Source organism: Apium graveolens, chromosome 9, assembly GCF_009905375.1.
Source record: "Apium graveolens cultivar Ventura chromosome 9, ASM990537v1, whole genome shotgun sequence".
Lineage (NCBI taxonomy): Eukaryota > Viridiplantae > Streptophyta > Magnoliopsida > Apiales > Apiaceae > Apium > Apium graveolens.
The window spans coordinates 222,644,390-222,669,885 of record NC_133655.1 but is presented as its reverse complement, the minus strand read 5'-3'; the positions used below and the strand labels follow the sequence as shown (position 1 = coordinate 222,669,885).

The following is a 25,496-nucleotide window of genomic DNA, read 5'->3' as shown; positions in this document are numbered from 1 at the left end:
AATCTGATTCATCTCTCAAAGTAAATCTCCTCCTCTTTTGAGGTGTTTGAGGAACAGTTTTTGTTCTCTTTGGCTTAGAGGATGGAGACTTCACAGTAGGCGCTGAAGAAGAAGGGTGAGCAGTCTGTGAAGTGGAGAGATAGGATTTGAGATAAGTTCTGAGGTTAGGTTGAGTAGAATGAGAGGTAGGTACTGAGGTTGATGGATTTTGAGTGGTTGGAGGTGGTTGGACATCAGAGTAAACAGATCTATAAGTATCAGGATCAGCATTTACCAGGATCTGTTTCACAGACTTAGGAATCTGTAATGGTCTAACCACTTTCTTCTTAGTATCAGCATTTACCAGGTCATTAAAGTACCTTTTTGCAACCTTAAAAGGTGGGGTTTGAGTGCTGACTAAATGAGGTTCATCAGTACAGTAAGTGTAAATAAGTTGACAGAATCTAGCAAAATAAACAACATCTCTATCCTCTGTCATCCTATCCCCAATAAAACCAATTATTCCAGTTGTAAAATCAAAATGAGTTTGATGGATAATAGCATACCCTATGTGCTGACTCAGAATTGGGATAGCATCAAAATTTGAACATTTGTTCCCAAAGACTTTGGTGATGCAATCAAAGAAGAAACTCCATTCTCTTCTGATATTAGCCTGTTTCAACTGTCCAAGTTTTGTCAGACTCTTTTCATATCCCAATTCAGCCATGAACTCCCGAAGGGCTGAGTCCTCTGGAACTGAGAAAGTACAATCCTCTGGAAGATGTAAAGCCCTGCGTACTGTACCAGGAGTGACTACAAAAGATGAATCACCCACTTGGAAGATAATACTGGGAGTTCCACGGTTACCACCATCATCAAAAATGCCAGTCCTCCAGAACCTCAGAACTTGTTGACTTGAAAATAATTCAGGCTGAGTTAAGGCGTACCCAACCTCACTATGTGCAAGAAGATCTTGCACAAAGTGCAATTCAGATGGAGATTCAGCATGATCAAGAATTGCAGCATAGTTGTTTGGAACAAACTTAGCTCCATCAATGATTAAATCCTTTGGTGCCATGTGAAAAAAAAATTGAGAATTAAGTATGCCTGATAGGTGTTTGATATAATATCTGTATGAAAACAACGGAAATAGTAAAGTGAAGGAGAGTAAAAGTAAGAAGAGAGATAAAAGATGAAGAAATTAAAAAGATTAAAGAAATCTTCTCTCTGCTGTACTTATACAAAAAAATATTACCGTTGGACACCTGTCAGACATGCAGTAATAACGGATAGTTATTGGGCTCGAGAAAACAGTAATCATTACTTACCCATTTGCCGAGTTTCAAGGAAAAACTGTTCCATTTATCAAGGGAAACAATTTTAATTCAAAATTTAACCCGTTATCACTGATTGAATTATTTGTCACTGCAACATTAATATTCTGAAAATAAATCATGTTAAAAATGACCGAGATAATTTCGATGAATAAGTGCTGACAGAGAATCAGAACTTAAATAAAAACAAAATTTAAATGGTCATCAGAATATCAATCAGATTTATCAACACAAGATAAGATAACTCAGAGACAAAATCTTGAAGTAAAAACAGTTTTCATTAATATATCAAGTCAATACATTTATAAAATGGAAATTACATCAATACAAGATTTTCCCTAAGCTTCTAACCCTAACATCAACAGCTTTAGTCCTAGCTAAGAAGCCTGACAAAGCTGAGGATGAAGAAGAACAGGAAGAAGACGAGATTAAGTCATCTTCCTCTTCCTATCTTCGACGAACAAGATGGCGAGTCGTATGATTCGCTCTTGCTGATGGATAGCTTCCCGCCTTTCCTCCTCCAATCGCTCCAGATGGCGATGGTAATCCATATAGAAGAATAGGAGGTGAGTTAGCACCTCCTGTGGGACAGAATCCCAGATCTCCTCAGGAATGGCTGTTACATGCCACTCCTGCTGCCAGTCGGCACAACTTAGCTAAATTGTGAAGGTTTGGTTGTTCAAAAACATGTTGTATCGAACCATTGTGTTTTTGATAGAAGAAGGAGGATAAGTGTGTGAGAAGAATGTGATGGAAAGACTGATGTGAAGTGGTTGCTTATATAGGCAAGAGAATGCCAAGAGACGCAAAGATATTTAATGCTGACAGGTAGAATTAATTCTACCTCGTCTCCCTAGACTTTGAAAAAGAATAACAGTCATTGGAAAGAGGAAGCATGGCTAGACCGCACAAGACCCAAGAAACAGTGGACTGTTCAAGTACGAATACCATTAATCCTAATCATAGTGACTATTAATCTTCCACTTTAACATATTCTAGTTCTAACTGAGACTGTTATCAAATTTTATTCACAGAGAAGCCAAGTAAAGGATTAGACTGAGAAATCAGAACTTAGACCTATACCAGAACTTAACAGTCATCAGAACATAATTTCTTAACTCGAAAAAGGAATGCCCATCTTAGTAAATACTCATACAAGTTCTGAGTTATGGACGTCAGGACTTAATCATCAGAACGTGTAACTTAGAACTTGTCCTTAGAATTTGTGCAATAATGACACAATGACTGTTTATCTAAAATAACATAGACCACCACAGAAATTTTCATCATTCAGATGGAGTGATTAGTGTGTGCATTAAGCTAAAAACAGACAAAGAGTAAAGTCTGATTCACTTCAGTACATCTTAGAAATAAGGCATAACTAAAATTTTGCTAAAGAGCTGTCATTGTCCTGAAACCTACTGAAGAATGAGTTTATGCTTGAGTCCACCTCAACTGTTTTGTGCTAATTTTATGCATCTTTTGAAATTCTATTTTACAGTGACTTCTCAGTGTAAGTGAGTCACGACTGTTTATCAGAATTTATGCTATTTTCAGAGTATTTCTCCAGTAATCATAGAGTGTGAAAAGTCACCAAGAAAATATTTAGCTTTTCTGATACATATTTACTTAATACCAGCAATGCACTTGGGTCATCCCTTCCATATTTTTACTCTAGATCTCAAAGGAGTACCTGATTTTAATCTTTGATCTTTTTGCTTTTTCTTTTGATAAGAGAGGTCTATCAGCATTTAGTACATTCAGCAGTTTTACTAGTATCAGAACTTAACAGATGAGTAGCATTATTCTAATTTGTGACTTAGTAATAAGATATACAAAGTGAACTTAACTAAGCTCAGTTATCAGAATTTGCTAGTGTCATAAGATTTCCATTGAAATAATTACTTCTTCCATGGAATCATTTGTTTATTGAAGACTACTAGGTCAGTATCTAGCACAGTTATCCTCATAGGATTGAATAGGTACTAGAACAGATATATCACTTATCAGAGTTTAGAAATATATATCAGACAACAGTCAGTACTTAAAGACATTTATCAATTAAGCATAGAATACACAATGAGATTAATTCTGTAAATACTGAGCATAAAGTCTGATAACACAGAATAAGTCTAAGCAGATTTAGAGAAAGAACCTGAAACCATTCCAAGTTCATTTACCAATCTTGTAAAAGTAGCTTCACATAATGGTTTTGTGAAGATATCTGCCAACTGTTGATCTGTGGGAACAAAATGCAATTCCACTGTACCTTCATCCACATGTTCCCTGATGAAGTGGTACCTGATGCTGATGTGCTTTGTCATTGAGTGTTGAACTGGATTACCTGTCATAGCAATAGCACTTTGATTATCACAGTAAATAGGGATTTTGAAATATGTTAACCCATAATCCAGTAACTGATTCTTCATCCAAAGAATCTGTGCACAACAGCTTCCTGCAGCAATATACTCTGCTTCTGCAGTTGATGTGGAAATTGACTTTTGTTTCTTGCTGTACCAAGAAACCAATCTGCCTCCAAGAAATTGGCAGTTTCCACTTGTGCTTTTTCTGTCAATTTTGCAACCTGCAAAATCTGCATCTGAGTAGCCTATTAGTTTAAAATCTGATTCTCTAGGATACCATAATCCCAGAGCTGTCCCTTTAAGATACTTAAAGATTCTTTTTACAGCTGTTAAGTGAGGTTCTCTTGGATCTGCTTGAAATCTTGCACAAAGACAGGTAGCATACATGATATCAGGTCTACTAGCAGTTAGATAGAGTAGAGAGCCAATCATACCTCTGTAGTCAGTAATATCTACTGATTTACCGGTATCCTTATCCAGTTTTGTTGCAGTGGCCATTGGAGTGGATGCACTTGAACAATCTTGCATTCCAAATTTCTTTAGCAGGTTTCTGGTGTACTTGGTTTGACAAATAAAAGTGCCTTCCTCATTCTGCTTGACTTGAAGGCCCAGAAAATAGCTAAGTTCCCCCATCATACTCATCTGATATCTTGACTGCATTAGTTTGGCAAACTTCTTGCAAAGTTTGTCATTTGTAGATCCAAAAATGATATCATCAACATAAATCTGGACCAGAAGTAAGTCCTTTCCATGGTTGAGGTAGAACAGTGTTTTGTCTATTGTCCCTCTGTTGAATCCACTTTTCAGAAGAAACTGAGCTAAAGTCTCATACCATGCTCTAGGAGCTTGCTTAAGTCCATAAAGTGCTTTGTCAAGTCTGTAGACATAGTCTGGATGTTTGGTATCTACAAAACCTGGAGGTTGTTCAACATATACCTCTTCCTCCAATTCTCCATTTAGAAAAGCACTTTTCACATCCATCTGAAAGACAGTAAACTTTTTGTGAGCAGCATAAGCCAAAAATATCCTTATGGCTTCTAACCTAGCAACTAATGCAAATGTTTCATCATAATCAATTCCCTCCTGTTGAGAATATCCTTTTGCAACCAGCCTTGCCTTATTCCTTGTAATTATGCCATCACTGTCAGTTTTGTTTCTGAATACCCACTTTGTACCAATAACAGATCTATTATTTGGTCTTGGTACTAGGGTCCAGACTTTGTTTCTTTCAAATTCATTCAACTCTTCCTGCATTGCTTGCACCCAATCAGCATTTTGAAGAGCTTCTTCCACTTTCTTTGGCTCAGTCTGAGAGAGAAAAGAATTATAAAGACACTCATTTGAAGTACATGTTCTAGTTCTGACACCTGCATCAGGATTTCCAATTATCAAATCAGGTGTATGTGATTTTGTCCACTTCCTTGCAGATGGAAGGTTTTCTCTAGAACTGGATGCTCCCCCATGATCCATGCTATCTTTATTTTCATTTTCTGATGCTCCCCCTGAAACTATGCTCTCTGAGTTGGATTCTTCAGTATTTAGATTTTCAGCACTATCAGAACTTGGCTTATCAGAACTTGATGAATCAGAACTTGAAGAGCCAGATGTATGTTCGGATGTTTTTTGAGATGTGGTAGGATCTTGAGTATGCTCCCCCTGCATAGGTGCATCTTCCTTTAACGTAGTTACCACAGTTTCAATAACATCAGAGTTTAATCCATCAGAGTTTGCAGTATCAGGACTTAAACTGTCAGGATTTTCAGTATCAGAATATGAGTCTTCATTTTCAAATCTCAGCTGATCATGGTCAACGAAATTTTTAAGACCAATGATCTTCTTGTCATCAAAAGAGACATTGATAGATTCCATGACCACTTTTGTTCTCAAATTATAGACTCTGAAGGCTTTTGTGGAAAGTGGATATCCAACAAAGATTCCTTCATCAGCTTTTAGATCAAACTTTGATAGCTGTTCAGGATGAGTCTTGAGAACAAAATACTTGCATCCAAATACATGAAAATATTTCAGATTTGGTTTCTTTTTCTTCACCATCTCATATGGTGTTTTTCCATGCTTGTTAATGAGTGTTGCATTTTGAGTAAAACAAGCAGTCTGCACAGCTTCAGCCCAGAAATAGGTTGGAAGCTTTGCTTCTTCAAGCATTGTACGTGCAGCTTCAATGAGAGTTCTATTCTTCCTTTCAACAACTCCATTTTGCTGTGGAGTTCCAGGAGCAGAAAATTCCTTCTTTATTCCATGGCTTTTGCAGAACTCTTCCATTATCAAATTCTTAAACTCAGTGTCATTATCACTCCTTAAAATTTTCACAGAATCTTTGACCATTTTATCCAGCTGTTTGACATGATCAGTCAAGATAGATGCAGTTTCACTTTTTGTGTGCAAGAAATACACCCATGTGTATCTGGTGAACTCATCCACTATGGCCAACGCATACTTCTTCTTTGCAATAGACATGACATTTACTGGACCAAATAAATCAACATGTATAAGATGATAAGGCTCAAGAATTGATAAATCAGTCTTGCTCTTGAATGAAGATTTTCTTTGTTTGACTTTCTGACATGAATCACAAAGACCATCAGGAGCAAATACTGTGTTTGGCAATCCTCTCACAAGATCTTTCTTGACCAGTTCATTTATATTATTGAAATTTAAATGAGAGTGTTTCTTATGCCAATTCCAGCTTTCTTCAATTGATGCTCTACTTAACAGACAAATTGCAGAGCCATCAGTACTTGTTGAAAGCTTAGCTTCATAAATGTTACCATGTCTGTATCCTTTTAGAATAACTTTGCCTTTAGATTTACTCACAACTTCACAGTGTTCTTCAAAGAAATCAACATGATAACCTCTGTCACAGATTTGACTTATACTCAGTAGGTTGTGTTTAAGTCCTGAGACCAGAGCTACTTGTTTAATTATGACATTTCCAAGATTGATATTGCCATATCCCAATGTTTTTCCAATGTTGCCATCTCCATAAGAAAGACTTGGGCCAGCTTTCTCCACAAAGTCTGATAGCAGGGCCTTATTTCCAGTCATATGTCCTGAACATCCACTGTCCAGAACTAGAATATTTTTCCTGTTGCCCTGCAATCACAAAGACCACTAATTATTAGTTTTAAGGACCCAGACTTGCTTGAATCCTTTGGCCTTATTAAGTTTGTTAACATTTGTAGCGGATTTAGCATCAGAGTTTATGTTAACATTTTTCTTATCAGAATTTACATTATCAGACTTTGAATCAGAATTTACACTAGAAGGAACAATGGAAACTTTCTTCAAAGAAGGTTTTATTTGATAATAATCATAGTACAAACTATGATATTCCTTACAAGTATAAATGGAATGCCATAAACTACCACAATGAAAATAAGGATTTTGTGGTTTGTATCTAACAGAGTGACTCTTAACTCCTGATTTTGAAGGTAAGGAGTTAATATTCTTATTTTTCCTGCAAAAAGAAGCCAGATGGTTAGAACTTCCACAATTATGACATGTTTTCCTAGGAGCATCAGGAACAGGTTTATAATCATTGCTTTTATTCACACCTTCCTTTCCGTTCCTATTTTTCCTAGGTGATTGTACCTTGTTTGCATTCTTGACATCTTTCAGCTTATGCTTAAGCTGCTTCTTTGTCATTAAGCCTATGTTTACTTCAGCTGTCTTTTCCTGTTTTAGTTTGTCAGAAGTTAATTCCTCTTTAACTTTTGATTTCTCATTATCAGACTTTACAGTTACAAACTTAACAGGTTTTAACTTTGGCTTTTGCTTAACAACAGGCTTAATTTTTTAAGTTCCTTTATCATTCTTATTCTCTCCATAACCTAAGCCCTCTTTCCAATTTTCACTACTTAGCAAATTTTGAGTTGTTCTGCCGGAGTTAGTCCAAGTCCTGATTATCTCTCTTTCCTTTTCTAACTCAGTTTTTAGAGATTCATTCATTTTTAGCACTTCATCCCTAACATAAAAAGCATCATCTCTATCCTTCTGAGTTTGATGGAACATGACTAACTCTTTTTCTAAGAAATCATTCCTTTTCTTAAATGCAAGATTTTCAGAAGTTAATCTTTCACATGTTAAAGTTTGGTCTCTATAGCTAACAAACATGGTTTTAAGATATCTTCTCAACTCATTAATATCATCAGTATGAAAAGCATAAGTAGTCTGAGGTACCTTTGTTTCAGCAGCTTCAGAACTGTTCTCAGCACTTTCTTTATCAGCATTTGCCATCAATGCATAGTTCTCCTCACTTTCAGAGTCTGAAGTGTCTGTCCAGCTTTTCTGCTTTGTGACAAGAGCCTTGCCTCTGTCACCCTTTACCTTCTTGCAGTCAGGAGATATGTGGCCTTTCTCACCACAGTTATAGCATTTAATATTGGTTTAATCTCCTCTGTCAGACTTTCCTCCTCTGCCTTCAGATCTTCTGAAATTCTTCTTATCAGAACTTATGCTTTTTCTGGAAAACTTCTTTCCCTTCCTGAACTTCCTGTATGCAATCTTGGTGATTCCTTTCACCATAAGAGCACACAGCTTCATCATCTCCTCATCAGCATCAGTCTCAGGCAAGCTTTCAGAATCTGAGTCATCATCACTCTCAGAACTTGATGACTCAGTATCAGACTTTATGAAAAGAGCTTTACCCTTGTCTTTCTTTGAGGAAGCTGCTTTGGGGAATTCTTCTTCAGCCTTAAGAGCAACTGTCTTTGACTTTCCTCCTTTCCTCTTGCTTCTTTGTTCCATCTCCAGCTCATGAGTCTTGAGCATTCCATAGATTTCGTCAAGAGTTGTTTCATCAAGATTGTAGTTGTCTCTTATTGTCGTTGCCTTCAAATCCCAGCATTCAGGAAGAGCTAACAGGAACTTAAGGTTTGAATCTTCAAGATCATACTTTTTATCAACCAATGACAAATCATTCAAAAGTTTGACAAATCTATCATATAAATCATTCAATGACTCATTAGTCTTTGAGTCAAAGTGTTCATACTCTTGAGTGAGTATTGTCTTCCTGTTCTTCTTAATTGTGTCAGTTCCCTGACACCTTGTTTCCAGAGCATCCCATATCTCCTTAGCAGTCTTGCAGTTGATTACCCTGTTTGACATTACATTATCAATGGCACTATGCAGTAAGTGTCGTACCTTAGCATCCTTAGCAATTGGTACTATGTCCTCAGCAGTATAATCACTCTTCTCCTTTGGTACGGTCATTGCTGCTTCACCTGCAACTGCAACAATGAGTTTGGTTGGTTTGTGAGGACATTCCTTGATTCTATCCAGGTATTCTGGATCTGTTGCTTCCAGGAACATGGTCATCCTTACCTTCCATATGGGATATTCAGATGGTCTCAGTATGGGGACTCTGATGGTCTCATACCGACTCTGAATTTGTGTCTTTGGTGGTTCCTCAGTTGTGGTAGGCTTAGTTGGAGTTTCTGTGTCCGACATGATTGTGTTTGGATCTTTAACTGTATGTAAGTTAACAGATAGGCTCTGATACCAATTGTTAGGTCACACACACACTGTAGAGGGGGTGAATACAGTGAATAGTACACTCAAATCGAACTTTAAGAACTTAAGTAACAGAAAACAAACTTTATTGAAACAATAAACTCTGTTACAGTATGGAACTGTTACCTCTCAGTGATGAACAAATATCACGAGAGCTGCTAGGGTTACAATGAATAATCTTTTCTAATAATGATAACACTTATAGTGTAAACCCTATGTCTGTGTTTATATACTACACAGTTACAAGATAATCGCTAATTGATATGGAATATAATTCTGCTTCCTAAAATATATCAATCAGATATCTTTTCTTCCAAGTATTACATTCTTCACGGAATTCCTTCTTCATGCATATCTCTTCTTATGTTTATCTCAATCTTCTTTCCTTTAATCAGCTACTGTCCTTATCTGATTGTCCTTCAGCACTTAAGTTCTGATATCTATCTTCTGATGATTATCTCCTGATAATATAAGTACTGATATCCTTAAGTCCTGACTTCCAGTATAAGTACTGATTTATCCTGTTCACGTAAGATCTGAAAGCTAAACATAAAACATATTAGCCATGACATTATCAAATATATCTAACATAACGTATAATGAGAACCAATAGCTTAATGTATAATGTATAATGACTGATAAGTTAGATTTGTTGTTTGAATATTTATTTTGAACCGTAATACTATTATAAGTTGATATATGATATTGTGAAAATAATAAAAATATAAGTAATTTAATCCAATCAAATTCATGAATTATTATCATTCCATTAAAATCTTTATAAATAATTCAATTAAAATCCATCAAAAGCTTTATAGAATTAAAAAGTCAATATCCAAGTTTTTCCGGAATTCAAAATATCCACGAATTTACAAATTTTGCTAAAATATATTAAAATCTCGAATGAATACACCCACTTAAATCTTGCAAAATTATCTATAAAAAAGTGACTAAAAATACACATCGTGGTTATTTTATAGACATATAAGACTAAAAAAATAGGTTATTCTAAAATTCAATCAATATTTATGAAACTAGGATTCGATATTATATTCAAATTATTTATTTCGATAATAATTTAAATATACTTTTATTAGATCCAAATATTACGTGTGTTATGGGTTGTCGTACATAGGCATATTCTTGCTTAATACGCATCGATTTAGCTTCATTTTATCTCTTGAAATCTTCCTAAAAATAAATCCATTCAGATTTAGCACAACCCGTACAATATAATACTAACGTGAATTTATGATATGCTTAATAAATTCAACATGTGATATTAAAGTTACAGGGTTAAACAGTCAATGACAATCTCACATGAACTCCTGAAATATTTAGGATAGGAAGCGACATGTGTGTTAACCCGGGATGGTTTTAAGCGGAGGCAAATGAGCCTTTCACACGGGGGAGAGGATCGGTGTAGTTTTAGGATAAAATCGAAACCAAAATTGTATCTATTTGGTTTTTAAAATTGAAAATCGAAACCACAATCGTAACCGACGGTTCGGTTTTAAAATTATCGGATTGGTTATAATAGGTTCAGTTTCGGTTAAAAAACCATCTCAAATAAAAATTATAAAATAAATATGATTAATAAATTTTAAGTATAAAAAGTATACTTGATTTGAAAAAAGAATAATTTTTTTTATAATAGTTTACCGAAGTCTAAAAATAATCCGTGAGTAATATGTTTGGGCCCAAATCCTTGTTTTAACTTAAAATAATATGATTTAAAATTGTTTAGCTAATAAAATTATATAAAGAAATTTAAAAAATATTGCAAATCAGAAGATAGAAGACTTAGTAGTTAGTAGATGGTAATCTGCTTTGATCAGAGGTGGTGCATGAAGCCGAAGCAAGGGGCAACAGTGCAACACTATGATCAGATAAAAGCAGTCATTCACCCAACTGTTGTAATAAATCTGCAAGGTCCTAACCAAAATTTATCTAATATTTTCCTATATTAAAATTTATATAAATTACATAAATATATTTGTTTATTTATTTATTTTAAAGTCGGATCGGTTTCGGGTTTTCTCGGTTCGGTTTTAACTTATACCGAAACCGAACAATCGGTTTTGGTTTCGATTTTTAACTTTTCGGTTTCGGTTTCGGTTCAAATTTAGACGGTTCAGTTTTTGTCAGTTTTTAACAATTTCGGTTTCGGTTTCAGATTTATTCGATTTTTTGATCCGCCCCAGCGCCGGGAGAGAGAGAGTGAAAGAGCCGGTGAACTTTCAATGAGTCAAGGGAGAGCTTCATCACATGATTTGAGGAAGATTCTAGAGGTGTCAAGGTCGAATATGAGATTCGATTTTAAATTCAAATTAGAAAAATGTTTAATTGATTTTTAGTTTATTTATTATAATTTTAACGAGTCATGACCCATAGTTTATCCGTATTAATGGTTAACACACGATTATGAGCGAAATTCTTATTAAAATAAGTGTGTTTTAAAAAATAACAGAATTATTTAATTTAAAGTTTTTGAAAAGCATGTTATATAATGTGGTAGCACTCGATGAAAAAAAACTCTTGCATGTTATATAATGTGGGTATCACTCCATGAAAAAAAACTCTTGTGTAAAGAATTGTGGAGAATCATTATTTAAAAAATATAAAAAATATAATTTATTTCATTTTTCAATATATATAGTTACAAATTTTAATTATTAAGTTAAAAATTAAAGATACACAATTTTTTTTATTTAAAAAAGCATTGAAATTTAATGTAAAAATTTAAATTAGTTCTATAATAGAATCACACTTATTTAAAATTATTACACTCTAGAATCAAATTAAATTCAATTATTTTTTAAAATTTTAATTGTTAATTTTTTATTATATTCAATTTTAACTATTATTCTAGATTAGTACCGAATTTTTTTATTTTTTAAAATAAAATTTTACAATTTGTGATGAGAATAGAATTTACGGTTCTTCGTGAAATAAAGGTCTACGTAATATTATATTTAAATATTATATTAAATTATGTTTTTTTCAAGTCTTACATATTAAAAAAATGAACGAGTAATTTAGCAAAAAAAAAAAAAACGAACGAGTAATAATTCTAAAAAAATCTAGCTAAATTTAATTTGAAACATTTTTAGTTTAATTATAATTTATTTTCATCCTGATCAAATTCTAATTCTAATAAATCCAATACGAACTATTTTCAAATATGTTATAACTGAGTAATTGATCAAATCATAATCAATAATTAGGAGTTCAAATTCTTATTTTATGTTGATTAGTCACAAAAGTGCAGACACTATGAAATCGAATTCATGACCTGATATAGGAGAACACGAATTTAATCACTATATCAATATTTTATCAGTTTGAAATTCAAATTATGAATGTGAAATAAATAAATTTTACGAGAACGAGATAAGCGTAATTCTGAGAATTGGTTATTTATAACTTTTGTGCTTGTCGGTGAACAAAGTTATGCATTAACTTTTTTTGTTCGAACTAAAATCTCAATATGATAATGTTTATAGTGTACGTACTCGATACAATTTTTTTTTTTTTTTGGATAATTACTCGATAATATTCGCGCTGATAAAATGTCAAGATATCCGGGAAGCAGGATTGGACACGTTAATCCACGTCGACATAACGAAGTAAATGTAGACTATACACCGTAACGGTCTCTATCCACGTCACCTTTCCATAAAGGAATGGACGCAGACTTTCTTTGGTAGTAAAATGTAATTACCGAAACCCCCTAACTAAACAATGTTAATTCTATAATATTTTACTCGGGAATCATGTAATACAGACAGGTTCATCCCCCAAATAATTTTGCAAGATTTGGGCGGTGAGTATCATGATAAATTAACATATAAAAGTACATTTGATAATAAAGAAATTAATAAAGAAATTAAGACTCCTAACTACATATTTACACAATTTAGATAAATATATAATATTTTTTAATATTTTAAATATAAAATTTTATATTATTAAATTTAGAAAGCTATTTCTCAGATTTTTTTGGTAAAGCTCTAAATCGGTGATTTTGCCGGAATTGAGGATCATGTTTATCTTGTTTCAAAATTGAAAGTTTCTGAAAATAAACCAAAAACATAAACGTTCAAAATAAAATATGTTTTCCATAAATTGTTTGGACAAGAGCAGCAGATAATTATAAGAAATCAAAGAATGGTCAGAAGAAAATCAATTAATAATCGTGCAAGAAAAAGAAAGGGCAAATTAGGAACTCAAAAAGTCTGTCCTAAAATCATTTATCAACGACCTTTCATCATCATGTCTGTATATATACATGTCTTTGCCTGTACAGAAAATATAATTACATTGTAGTTGTGATATTATTACATATAGAAAGGATGCTAGCAGTTTTTGATAAATCGGTAGCAAAGAGCCCAGAGGCGTTGCAGAACGCGAGTTCTGAGTCGGTGAGTGCACTCAAAGATGGGTTTCTTGTGAGCCATTTTTCTTCTGTGAACCCTGGTTCGGTCACCATTAATCTTGGCCATGCTGGTGTTTTGGCCTACTCCATGGATAAACAGAGCCCTTTTCTTCCTAGGTATTTTTATTTTTTTATTTTGCTAAATATTTTTTAATTTCTTGATCTGTCTGTTGTTTGTATTTTTTTTTTATTGTTAATCTGATCTTGGCATGTTTGTTGATTTTGGGTTTACCATAAATGTTGATTTGTTCATATTTGGATTGAGTTGCTGATCATTCTTGATCTGATGATCTGAGGCCATGAGATTATGAATTTAGATTTTATATGTTTATAGCAACATTTTGAAGCTTGATTAGCTTGTCCTTTCCAGATGTCATTTTGTAGTCTGTTGTGATTTTGTATTTTGTAAAAAATTTGGTATTACATGTTTTGTAGAAGGACTAATGACATTAAGTAAGTCCAAATCTCTTGCTTTTGTTTTATTGTTGATGTCAAGATTTTGGGGTTGAGTTAAGAAGACATCTGTACTATGCTATTGTCAGGGCTTGACAGAATTAATCCTCTGTGATTAAAAGATTTCCAATGTTTCATTAGTATGATCTGCTACTCTTTTTTTGCAACATTATATGCAATGTATTATTTTTTGGGTATGTTGCAATGCTTTTGGATGCATTAGATATTTAAATATGCAGGGGGGAAGCGGGTTGAGGATTTCTATGGATCTTTAGGCGCAAGGAGAGAAGGGGGGGGGGGGGAGCCTTACCACTAGGCTATTAGTATTTAGTATATCCTTATGCTTACCTAATACCTATCCATTTTCTTTCAAATGTGCCTATGATGTGATTAAGAATATTTTTTTATACAAATAATTTGCAAGAAGACAATGTTTTTGTGGCTTTTCTGGAATCAATATTTTTGTTCTTTAGGATAATTAAGTTTCCTGTTAATTTTTTTTTCTTATAGATTGTTTGCTGTGACGGATGATATATTCTGCTTGTTTCAAGGCCACATTGAAAATGTTGCACACCTTAAGCAACAGTATGGATTGGGCAAGAATGCAAATGAAGTCATTATTATTTTAGAGGCTTACCGTACTTTAAGGGATAGAGGCCCTTATCCTGCAGATCAAGTGTTGAGAGATTTCCAGGGAAAATTTGCTTTTGTTCTGTATGACGGTTCTTCCAAAACTGCATTTGTTGCTGCTGTGAGCTTCTCTTCCTTGATATTTTAAAGTTATTATTCCCTTTATTCCTGTTCATCTGTTTCTTGAGCACTTTGGTTTTGTATAAGGTATATTGATTTTGGCTGGTTTATAATTTCGTCATTTTCTGTAATATAGGATGCTGATGGAAGTGTGCCCTTCTTTTGGGGTACTGATTCTGAAGGGGATCTTGTTATCTCGGACGATACAGATGTTATAAGCAAGAGCTGCAAGAAGTTATTTGCACCATTTCCAAAAGGTAGTATTTCATATTCAAATGCAACCCTTTTAATCATCTGTTACCCATGATTTGTGCTTCAAGGTTTCTCCTGGCTGCTGTCCCCCTCCAGATTATTGTATGTCAGAGAAGAACTCAATTTCTTTATGTCTTTTTTCTGGTCTAGTACTGACTAAGTTAGCTTTCAGAATATATATACAAGGTTTAGCGATAATATACTTTGACCTGACGAGATCAAAAATTCCTGATTATAATTTTGCATATTCATAGAACACAATTCTAACAACAAAACTTTCTTGCCTGTATTTGATTTTTGCTGCAGCCACATTATTGGCTTTTCACAATGCAATATTACAATTGAAACTCGTTTCAAGTTCTTTCAATTTAATGATAGTTTAAAATGAATCCAACTGCATAGTCTCATTTTATATGTACTGCCAGGGTGCTTCTTCACAACTTCTGGAGGCTTGAGGAGTTTCGAGCACCCTTTAAATGAATTGAAGCCAGTGCCAAGAGTAGACAGCTCGGGAGATGTGTGTGGCACAACCTTTAAGGTGGATGAAGGGACCCGAAAGGAAACTGGAATGCCTAGAGTTGGAAGTGCTGCTAATTGGTCCCAACATTACTGACCTTACCTATGAGTCTTTTACACTTGTTCTTTATATTCCAATCATGAACGTTACTGGTTAAATGCTATTGAACTTCTCTAGCTATAATCAGTGAGCAACATAGACATTTGATACAGCCATGAATCAGCTGCTTACAGTTTCATTTAATTTAGTACATTTTAATTTCAGGATCTGTAAAATAATAGTATTTTCAAGAGAGGCTTGTTTGATGCTATCATCTTTTTTTTTTCTTTTTTAAATAAACTAATAGTGATTGTTTTTTTATCAATTTCTCTGTAGGCATTATTGTGTGAAGAGAAAACTTATTGGTCAATGACCAAAGCCATGAAATTACTTAATACAGGGGAATGAGATCATCTGGTTACATTTTTTTTTCTATAATATATTATGCTGAGATGATAATTTCGTCAATCGTGCATTAAAAGCCACAACTTCTAGTTCATATATCTGGAAATTGCCATATCATATATAGATGCTGAAACCATGTTTTTCAACACTTTCTCTATTCAAGCTTACAAAGCAGATGTTTGAACTAAAAAGCATAAACAACAAACCATATGTTTGAACTAAAAGCATAAACCAAGCATGATATATATAATATATAGTCTTCGGAAGTGAAGGAGAAGAGAACTAGGCTGAACTTTAATCTTTTGCATCGGTGATTCCACCTCCTGTTATCTGAAATACGTTTTGTTGTCAAGAACTCAAAAAGAAAAGGAGAGCAAATGAGATTTTAAAAGGGAAAAGGAAGAAGAAAAAAGGAACTGATGAAGGCCAAAAATCAATTTGGTTTAAGCTTTAAAACAAGTCCTAAATAAATCAATTTGTAAGATCTTATAACTTCAAAAGGATATTGCTTCAGCTTCAGGAAGGTTTGGTGCATCAAACACCTTGCAGACACGCTGTTCACCTTTACCCTTCCTGAACATCAACCTTATGGTAGCTGCATGAGCAAGCACATGCCCTCCTGCTGGCTTCTTTGGGTCTGATATGAACACACCACCACCTGGATCTGCAATCACTGCATTCACCAAATTCATATAGAAAGATCAGACTGTCTAAAAGGAAACTGCACATATCAGTATGTTTCCCATTTTTCCTTGTTAAAAGAAGCTGGGTTCACAAATATGTAACTGCAGAAGTGGTTGTTATTCAATTACCGCACCTTGGTTTGTCATGTAGACTGCCACATTGAATTCCTCTGCAATCTTGATTAAGCGTGATAACATTTGAGCCAGTTTTTGCTGCAAATGAGAAGAACTAGTGTTACCAAAGGTTCAAATAGAGATTACAATCCAGTCTGCGTAATTTGTAATGTGCATTTCAGGAAATATGTGATAAACCTGACGATCTGCAAGTTCTCCTCTTCCTGTAAAATCCACCCGAAACAGAGCAATAACAGAGTCAACAATCTGCAGGTATCAGTCCAGAAACAAATCAGCCACGATGCAATGCTAAAACAAGTAGGATTTAAGCAGGACTCCAGATAGAGACACACCAGAAGTCTAAAAGGCTCTTCTGACATCTTTGCTGCCAGACCAAGGAGCAGGTTGTACTGATGTTCATAGGTGTATGCACGTGCATAAATGATCTATCAAAATTAAAAAGATTAACATCAGTGCATACCAAGACAATAGAGGCCAAGTCTGAAGATGCTAATGTTAAAAGGGAGGCTAAAAGATAATTACATTATCAAGTACTGCTCCAGCATCCATGCCAAACCTGGTAGCTATTGGCACAATACGATCAGGTCGGCTGAAATTGCAGTTAGTTAAGGAAAAAGAGAAAGTAGCAAATAGAGATTTACTAAAGCTGGTTTATTATAGAGATATACTTAATATATGCCAAGTTGCTACTTGAAGGCTGGAGCAACAATTAAACAGAACATAAAGAAGGATACAAGGTTCCTTCAGTATCAATGTAAGCAACCTTTCCATTTCCTCCTTTCATATTAATGGGAAGCTGTCAAGTAAGGAAGTTGTTACTTGTTAGCGCAGGTTTGTCCAGTATCAGAAGCACAAATTAAAATCATACGAGTATAAGTCTAAATACATGCATAATGTAATAGCAATTTATGTTCATATCCAATTAGCGAATATGGACTAGAACTAGGCGACCTCATTCTTGGCTAATATTGTGATAGTGAAAGTAGTTGTCCATTCAATTGTTACAATAACAAGTGCACCTCTACTCATAAAATGAAGACTAATTATACAAGGATATACATCTGATTTTACAGTACACAAGGATATTTATCAGAGTCATAGTGGCAGTAGTGAAACCTGCGTTGAGACACAGAGAGTATGGGCAAGTTGTGTCTTTCCAGATCTGCATTCAAGTTGGTGAATGCACAAGTTCAAGACAAGACTTAAACAGGTGCTTGATAACTTAATTGTTTTAGAAGTTTAAAATAATATGAATCTCACCTGAACTCTCCAAAGGCTTCTGTAATTGCGCTAGTTTCTATTCCACCTATGCATGCATAAAGAAGAAGATTACAGAAGATTCTGAACATTTATAGGAAACAACAATAAAAAACAACAAAACAGTGATAATTCTCATGTATTAATACCTCCCAAAAGTTCATCCAGAGCCTGACTTCCAGTTGTTATGCGAATTACTGATTTTCTCTGCATAACAGCAGATGACTTTAAAAAATTTCCACAGTTGTTGAACAAACTGGGTGTCTACATATATTTTACTAACATAGTAACATGCATAACATAAATGAAACAGTTCTACTGTAGTTAAATAAAATTTAAAGAGACAAATGGAATCAAATGATGCCACCATATGCACATTTTCATATTGAATGAAGTAGCAATTTACTTTGATCAGAGCATCACTTCCAGTAATATACCCAAAGTTCTGCATAAATATAAAAAGGAATACAATAAAAACCAAATGGGGTATTGCAGTAATCAGGATAGATGAAAGAAAGACAAGCTATCTGCAATTATTTTATTGACGCTGGAAATTAAATCTCTTACCACTATCTTCTCAGCAGCTTCACAAATTTTTTCAACTTTTGCCTCAGATAATCCTTTGATCCCAGTCAAATTCTGGAAGATTGCATCAAAATAAATAATGGGCTAACAAAAATTTAAAGACAATAATGTTCTGACTCAGAATTTCCATTTTAACCTTTTTCGTATGCATCATGAGGCCATTGCAGGTGTAGATCCCTGCATCCTGAAGCTTCTTTACATCCCCAGCATTAATTCCATGATTAGTCACTACAAAAACCAAATAACATACTTAATTAACGTATAAAAGAAGAGCACAATGAGCCAAACAACTTTTAGTTCAACAACATAACTATGAAATTAGCACTTGTCAACATGTACTGAATATCTGAAAAGTAAAATCAGAACACTGAAGTGGAAGAGATAAAACTCCTATATATGTATATAAAAAACATTCCAGAATGTAGTCGACATTGAACTAGGAATGTTTACATATCAAACTGAGTACTGAACTTGATACTCATGAACTCTGATCCAAAGGTTAAAATCAAACTGAATGCAATTGTCATCAAGTTGGCAAACAAGTAGCCGCCATTAAAAAAATGATAATATGAAAACGACAAACATCGGAGAGCAAGCTTAGAATCAATATCAGAAATAATCAGAGTTGTACAAGTAGCACTTTTCAAATCTATCATATTAAATCTTCAAAAATTGATAAACAGTAGCGCTATCCGTAAACTTACACCATCAGAAAACAAGTCTGGATAAGAATATGTAAGAAAATCAAATATGTTGCACTTCTCATCAAAACAAAAATTGATCAATAAACGATCAACACAAATCAGTAAACAATCGACACGATAACATAAACTCCAGAAGAATACCACAGCAAATCAACGGATCTCTCTCTCTCTCTCTCTCTCTCTCTCTCTCTCATTTCTGTTTCAGTAAATTCCGAACGTAATCTTACACTAATGATCTAGATTCATCAGAAACTAAAAACATATCCGGTCAATTATTAATCGACTCAGTACTGAAATCCAGAAGAATAACAGAGAAATTCAACAAATCACACTCCCTCTATACACACAACACACATAATTTCAAACGTAATCTCTTAATAGAAGCTACAAGCTAGAATAATCATCAAAAAAGTTAAAACAAATTTGAACAACACAGTAAGATAAATTCATGAAGAATATTTCAGGAATTCAACTAATCTCTGTCCCTCTCTCTACACACACAAACACACAATTTCAACTGCGATCTTCAAACAACGCCAAAAACATCAACAAAAACACAAATACGAAGTTCAAAACAATAATCTCGAGCACCACAACATATAATCAACCACGCATTTAAGTAAATAAGTTCAAATCAACAAACTCAATCAAAATACAAAACCTAGCCTCAAACACAGCTTATCATCAAGCTTTTAAGTATAATCACACACAAAAACATCTAGTAAAATCATAATACACAAAATCAGAGACGAATATACAAATATAGAATCACTTACACTTATCGATCATTTCAAACAACTCTTCTTCATCATCGATCTCGTCTCTGTCAACGAGCTGTAGCTGATTTTGTTCTTCAGGTCTGAGCTCCATTAAATACACAAAATCAACAAATAATACAAATATGAAAATTACTTATCAGAGATGATGTGATTAAGTATGAATCGAAACAGTGAAGTGAAATTAGAAATTATTATAGCTTACTTGAATGCCAACATTTTGAATAGAGCTAATTGTAGAGAGAGAAGTGGTTTTAGAGAGAGAAAGGAGTAGAGTGATTTGAATTTTGAAGAGAAGAGTGATGGTTTGCGTGTAACTGTTTTCTATTTGTATGTAGTGTGTGTTGCGCGCAAGTGAAAATATATAAGAATTTGAAATTGATGAATTGAGATGGCGCGATATGAAATAGAAGTAATCATGCAGATGGCCCATTTTTTAAACGGCCCGAACTATTTTCAAACCATCTTAAACAGCCTTGGCACAGACTTAAAATTATTCTTCATAAAATATTACTAGGCTGGAAATATTTGGTGAGGCTCAAACTATTGCCAAAGGCCAAGAAATATTAACGAACAACTCAAAATCATGCCCCTTTTCAAGGGCCCAAGAATATCGAAAGAAAAAATTGCTGAGAATCTGACCCATAAAACAATTGAGAGAATGAGTTTTATCAGGGATAAAGTCAAACGACACAGTCGATGACAAATCAAATCGGAATCCGATGCGAAATCCGTAATTTTAAATTTATTAAATCCAGATCTTTCGATTTTGGACGTGGAGATGTATTTAAATTTTAGATCCGAAATTTATTCAAATTTTATGTTTATCTATCCAAAACTCAGTCTAATTTCAAAATTCGAAAAAAAATCCCTCATTTTTTTTAAAATTATCATAGTATACAATATAATATGTATTTTGAATTTGAAAACTATGTTTTTAAACTTTACAAAGCCTCGTATATTTTTTTTAAAGTGAAAATAATAAAATTATATTCCAATGTAACATGATAATATAATACAAAAAATTTGAATAATATTTACAATACTTTTTTCTCACCTGAATCATACTTGTATAGATATTAATAATTTAACTTATAGCTCCAGATAAGTGTTTAGTAATTTTATATTTATATGTTTAAGACAATGGTTATACCTGTATGTCTATAGTTTGTACGAAGCATAGTTGCGTGTCTCTTAGCCAATCTTAATTTATGCGATTGGAGTTTTAGAACACTAGGCTAATTGTGATTTTTAACAATAATTTTTATGTCATAAAATCAGTTGTGATGATGCTGCAGTTTGGATTGTTTGAGATGTATTTGGTTTCATTTTTAACTTCAAGATATTTTAAATTATGTTTGTTAAATGATTACAAAACAAATCAGCTAATTATTTTTAGTATGTTACTTATTTTTCAACCTGACTATATCGGCAGTTGGGGATTTGTCCCGGATGTGTTATGTTCTATTTAATGAAAACTGCTTTTCTTCTGACAAAAAAAAGAAGATCTAGCTGCAAATTAATAAGTACAAATTTAAAGCAAGAAAAAACTACCGTTTGAGAAATCTGAAAATAAGTAATTTATGACTTAAAAGGAATAAGTGACTTACAAGTGATAAGTTGATAAATACTTATAAGTTATTTAAGTGTTTGAATAATTTTACTTGAAAGTCAGAAATTTTTTTACTTATATGAATGAAAAATAAATAATTTTTAGATACAATTATCTTAATTTGTGAATTTAAAATTAAAAAAACATTTATAAACATATATTATAAAATTAAAGTTAATAAAAAATGAAAAATCGAAATAAGTTGAGAAAAAGTACGTCGTTACTAACATTCAACTTATCAGCTTATAAGTTATAAATTCAACTTATAAGTTGACAAACACTCGTCAATAAGTAGTTACAGATTTATAAGTAAATAAGCCACTTATTATTTGGTGCCAATCAGGCCCTAAATCTACAACATTGAATAAATGTTACAGGAAAATATAAGTCGTAGAAAGGTTGATTAAAAATATTAGAACTTTGCAGATGTATTAACCGATAGTATGCATAAGATAGCTTGTTGTATTGATAATATATATATATATATAAATATATATATATATATATATATGCTACTCTAATAGAAACCAATATTAAAATAGAAACTAGAAACCAAATATTTTTTTAAAATTCCTTCGAAAAAACACATATAGTATACAAATCGATCGTTGAGAGATATAGAAAAATACTGTTAGGTCACACTTTCACTGTAGAGGGGGTGAATACAGTGTTTATTACAATCAAATCAAACTTCAAGAACTTATGTAACAGAAAACAAACTTTATTGAAACAATAAACTCTGTTACAATCTGGAACTGTTATCTCTCAGTGATGAACAAAATATCACGAGAGCTGCTAGGGTTACAGTAAATAATATTCTCGATAATGATAACACTTATAGTGTAAACCCTATGTCTGTGTTTATATATTACACAGTTACAAGATAATCACTAATTGATATGGAATATAATTCTGCTTCCTAATATATATCAATCAGATATCTTTCCTTCCAAGTCTTCCATTCTTTACGGAATTCCTTCTTCATGCATATCTCTTCTTATGTTTATCTTGATCTTCTTAACTTTAATCAGCTACTGTCCTTATCTGATCGTCCTTCAGCACTTAAGTTCTGATATCTATCTCCTGATGCTTATCTCCTGATAACATAAGTACTGATATCCCTTAAGTTCCGACGTCCAGTATAAGTACTGATCAGTTAAGTACTGATTTGTTCTGTTCAAATAAGATCTGAAATCTAAACATAAAACATATTAGCCATGACATTATCAAATATATCTAACAATCTCCTCCAACTTGTAAATTAGCAAAATATACAAGTTTAACAGATATTTGATGATGTCAAAAACATTAAGTACAAATGCATGAGAAATAGACAAGATAACTACAACTTACAGTCCTTAAAGCTTTTACCAATTCAACTTCTGATAACAACTTTAGTCTGTATACACATCAGAATTTAAGTAGTTGTAGATCTTTGACTTGGCTTCATCATTTTCTGATCTCTCTGATGTCAGGAGTTGTTCTGAGATAATTCTTCAACAAACATTTCTCAGCATATCTGAGTTCATCAATCATTCTCCGTTTGACATCTTTAAGCTCTGCAGTATCTTCACCAGTTTGAAATATTGCAGCTCTGAGATCATTAATCTTTGCTCTTCTCAACTCCCGATCTAGTCTTATGACATAAGCTTTGTTAGACTCTAGATTGAATTCAAGCCCCTTAATACCAAGATATGTTCTGATCTGTGCAGTATTAGGCTTCATATCAACAATATCACCATTGTGATTTCTGTACTTTGGAACATATATGCTGTCAGACTTAACAGAATAAAGTCTTTTCTGTCTCTGAATCTGTTCTTTCAAATAATTTGCAGCAGTCCCTGTCAATCTGTCATCCACTTGAAGTAAGAATAATACATGCTCCAATTCTTCAAAATACTTCAATGGAATGACATTTTGTCTTATATGATAAACCCTACCATCTGTCATGAAATACAACAAGATGTGTTCCTTCAAGTAGGTATGGTAAACCATTTGTACAGATTCCAATTGATTCAATCTTTCAGGAGTTGCTCCAATTCCTGGTTCACACAAGAAAGTTGGATCATTGGTAGTGTTGTGTACTCTTCTTTCATCAGCACTTCCCAATCCAGTTTTATCTCTTGCTTCCTTTCCAGTAACTACTCTAGCTTCAAAACGACTTGCAGTAGTCTTCAAAGGTTGAGTTTGTTTTGCTTTAGTGAATCCTGGTAGGAGTGTATTTGATCTTCCTTCTGATATCAAGTTAACTTGAGCTGTGTCAGAGGTTACTTGCTTCTTTTGAATATCAGAACTTTTAATTTCTTGACTCTGAACAACTTGAGCTGTTTCAGAGGTTGTTTTAAGAACTTTTCTTGAAGTCAGAGCAAGATTATCTTTGTCATTAGTAATTTCTTCATCTTCAGGAGGTACATAGACTTTAACAGGTTCACCAACCTTTTCTTTACCCTTGGATCTTGGATCTATCTTTGGTTGTGATTTAGCAAATGTTGCTTCAGTTTGTGCCTTTTCTTTAATCACAATACCTTTCAGTTTTGGAAGTGACTTTTTACCAGAAGCTTCGGATTTAGATGTGACTTTCTCTGATTTAAGTCTAGCTTCTTCTTCCTTTAAACTTTCCAAGTCCAATCCTGGATTTTCTTGAAGAAATAACTGTCTTGACATTTCTTCATCAAGATCTAGAAGTTCATCAGAATTTATTCTTTTACCAGTATCAGAACTTAATCTCTTCCCAGTATCAGAACTTATCCTGTGACTTGCAATTTCAGCATTTCTTGATGAGAATCTTTTACTTTGACTATGACCTCCACCCATTCCAGAGTTTCCTTGGTCATCTTTTTCATCATCCTTTCCTTGCAGTGTCTTGTCATCCTTGCATTTGGACTTAATCACTTTCTCCCCCTTTTTGGCATCAGCAGGAAGTAGAAGAGAGATAAGCAATTCCACTGAAGATTGGATTTCTGTCAGTTGTGATTGCTGAGAAGCTTGATTTTGCAGAATTTTATCAATCTGTACTTGTTGGCGATCTTGAGTCTTCTCAATATAAGCAATCCTATCCATAGATGGTTGAAAGAACTTTTTCTTATCAAGTTTCCAAACTTGTTCTTGTTTGGTAAAGTTCTCCTGAATCTTGTATATTTCGGCATGAGTAGTTGAATGAAGACCTTGTAGATGTTTAGTACTCAATGCAGTGACACGAAGCTGAGCTTTGAAATCATCAGAATTTAACATTTCATCAGCTTTTGTAAAGTGCTCAGTAAGATGTAACGCAGATGGAATACATGAGACTGAGTTCCATTCCTTAGTCCACTCCTGTCCTGCAGGAGTTTCACTCCAAGGCACTGGTGGTTCCTCTGTAACATACTTCTGTACTAGTTCAGACTTTGAAAGAGGAATGTGTCCTGAAGGACCTGCTGCATCAGTATTTGCAGTTGGAGCAGCATCACCAGTATCTCCAGCATATGCAGCATCAGAACTTATAGAATCAGTATCATCTGATATAATAGCAGTGTGAGTAGCAATGGAGGCGTCAGCATCCTCTAATTGCTGATCTGATGCTAAGTTCTGATCAACAGCCAAATCCTGATGCTCACCTAAAGTCTGATCATCAGTGTCTAGATGCAGAGAAGGTGACTTAGATAATTCCGGAGTTTTAATAGCATCAGTAACAGTTGTTGGCAAAAGA

The 25,496-nt window shown here is 33.7% G+C and overlaps 2 protein-coding genes across 2 annotated transcripts; one reads left to right on the top strand and one right to left on the bottom strand.

Moving 5' to 3' along the window:
* The first annotated feature begins 13,482 nt into the window (after positions 1 to 13,482).
* On the top strand, positions 13,483 to 15,950 carry LOC141684450 (stem-specific protein TSJT1-like). The gene is made up of 4 exons (XM_074489436.1): positions 13,483 to 13,760; positions 14,607 to 14,847; positions 14,983 to 15,103; positions 15,524 to 15,950. The coding sequence occupies exons 1-4, from the start codon at positions 13,561 to 13,563 to the stop codon at positions 15,709 to 15,711; spliced, it is 750 nt and encodes a 249-aa protein (XP_074345537.1). The 5' UTR covers positions 13,483 to 13,560; the 3' UTR covers positions 15,712 to 15,950.
* A 207-nt stretch (positions 15,951 to 16,157) lies between these two features.
* LOC141684449 (meiotic recombination protein DMC1 homolog) lies at positions 16,158 to 20,654 on the bottom strand. The gene is made up of 15 exons (XM_074489435.1): positions 20,405 to 20,654; positions 20,200 to 20,282; positions 18,856 to 18,947; positions 18,702 to 18,773; positions 18,541 to 18,579; positions 18,284 to 18,341; positions 18,138 to 18,183; positions 17,994 to 18,039; positions 17,612 to 17,673; positions 17,400 to 17,466; positions 17,210 to 17,302; positions 17,055 to 17,123; positions 16,877 to 16,955; positions 16,566 to 16,732; positions 16,158 to 16,398 (listed from the first exon to the last, which is right to left on the bottom strand). The coding sequence occupies exons 1-15, from the start codon at positions 20,416 to 20,418 to the stop codon at positions 16,354 to 16,356; spliced, it is 1,032 nt and encodes a 343-aa protein (XP_074345536.1). The 5' UTR covers positions 20,419 to 20,654; the 3' UTR covers positions 16,158 to 16,353.
* Positions 20,655 to 25,496: the final 4,842 nt, after the last annotated feature.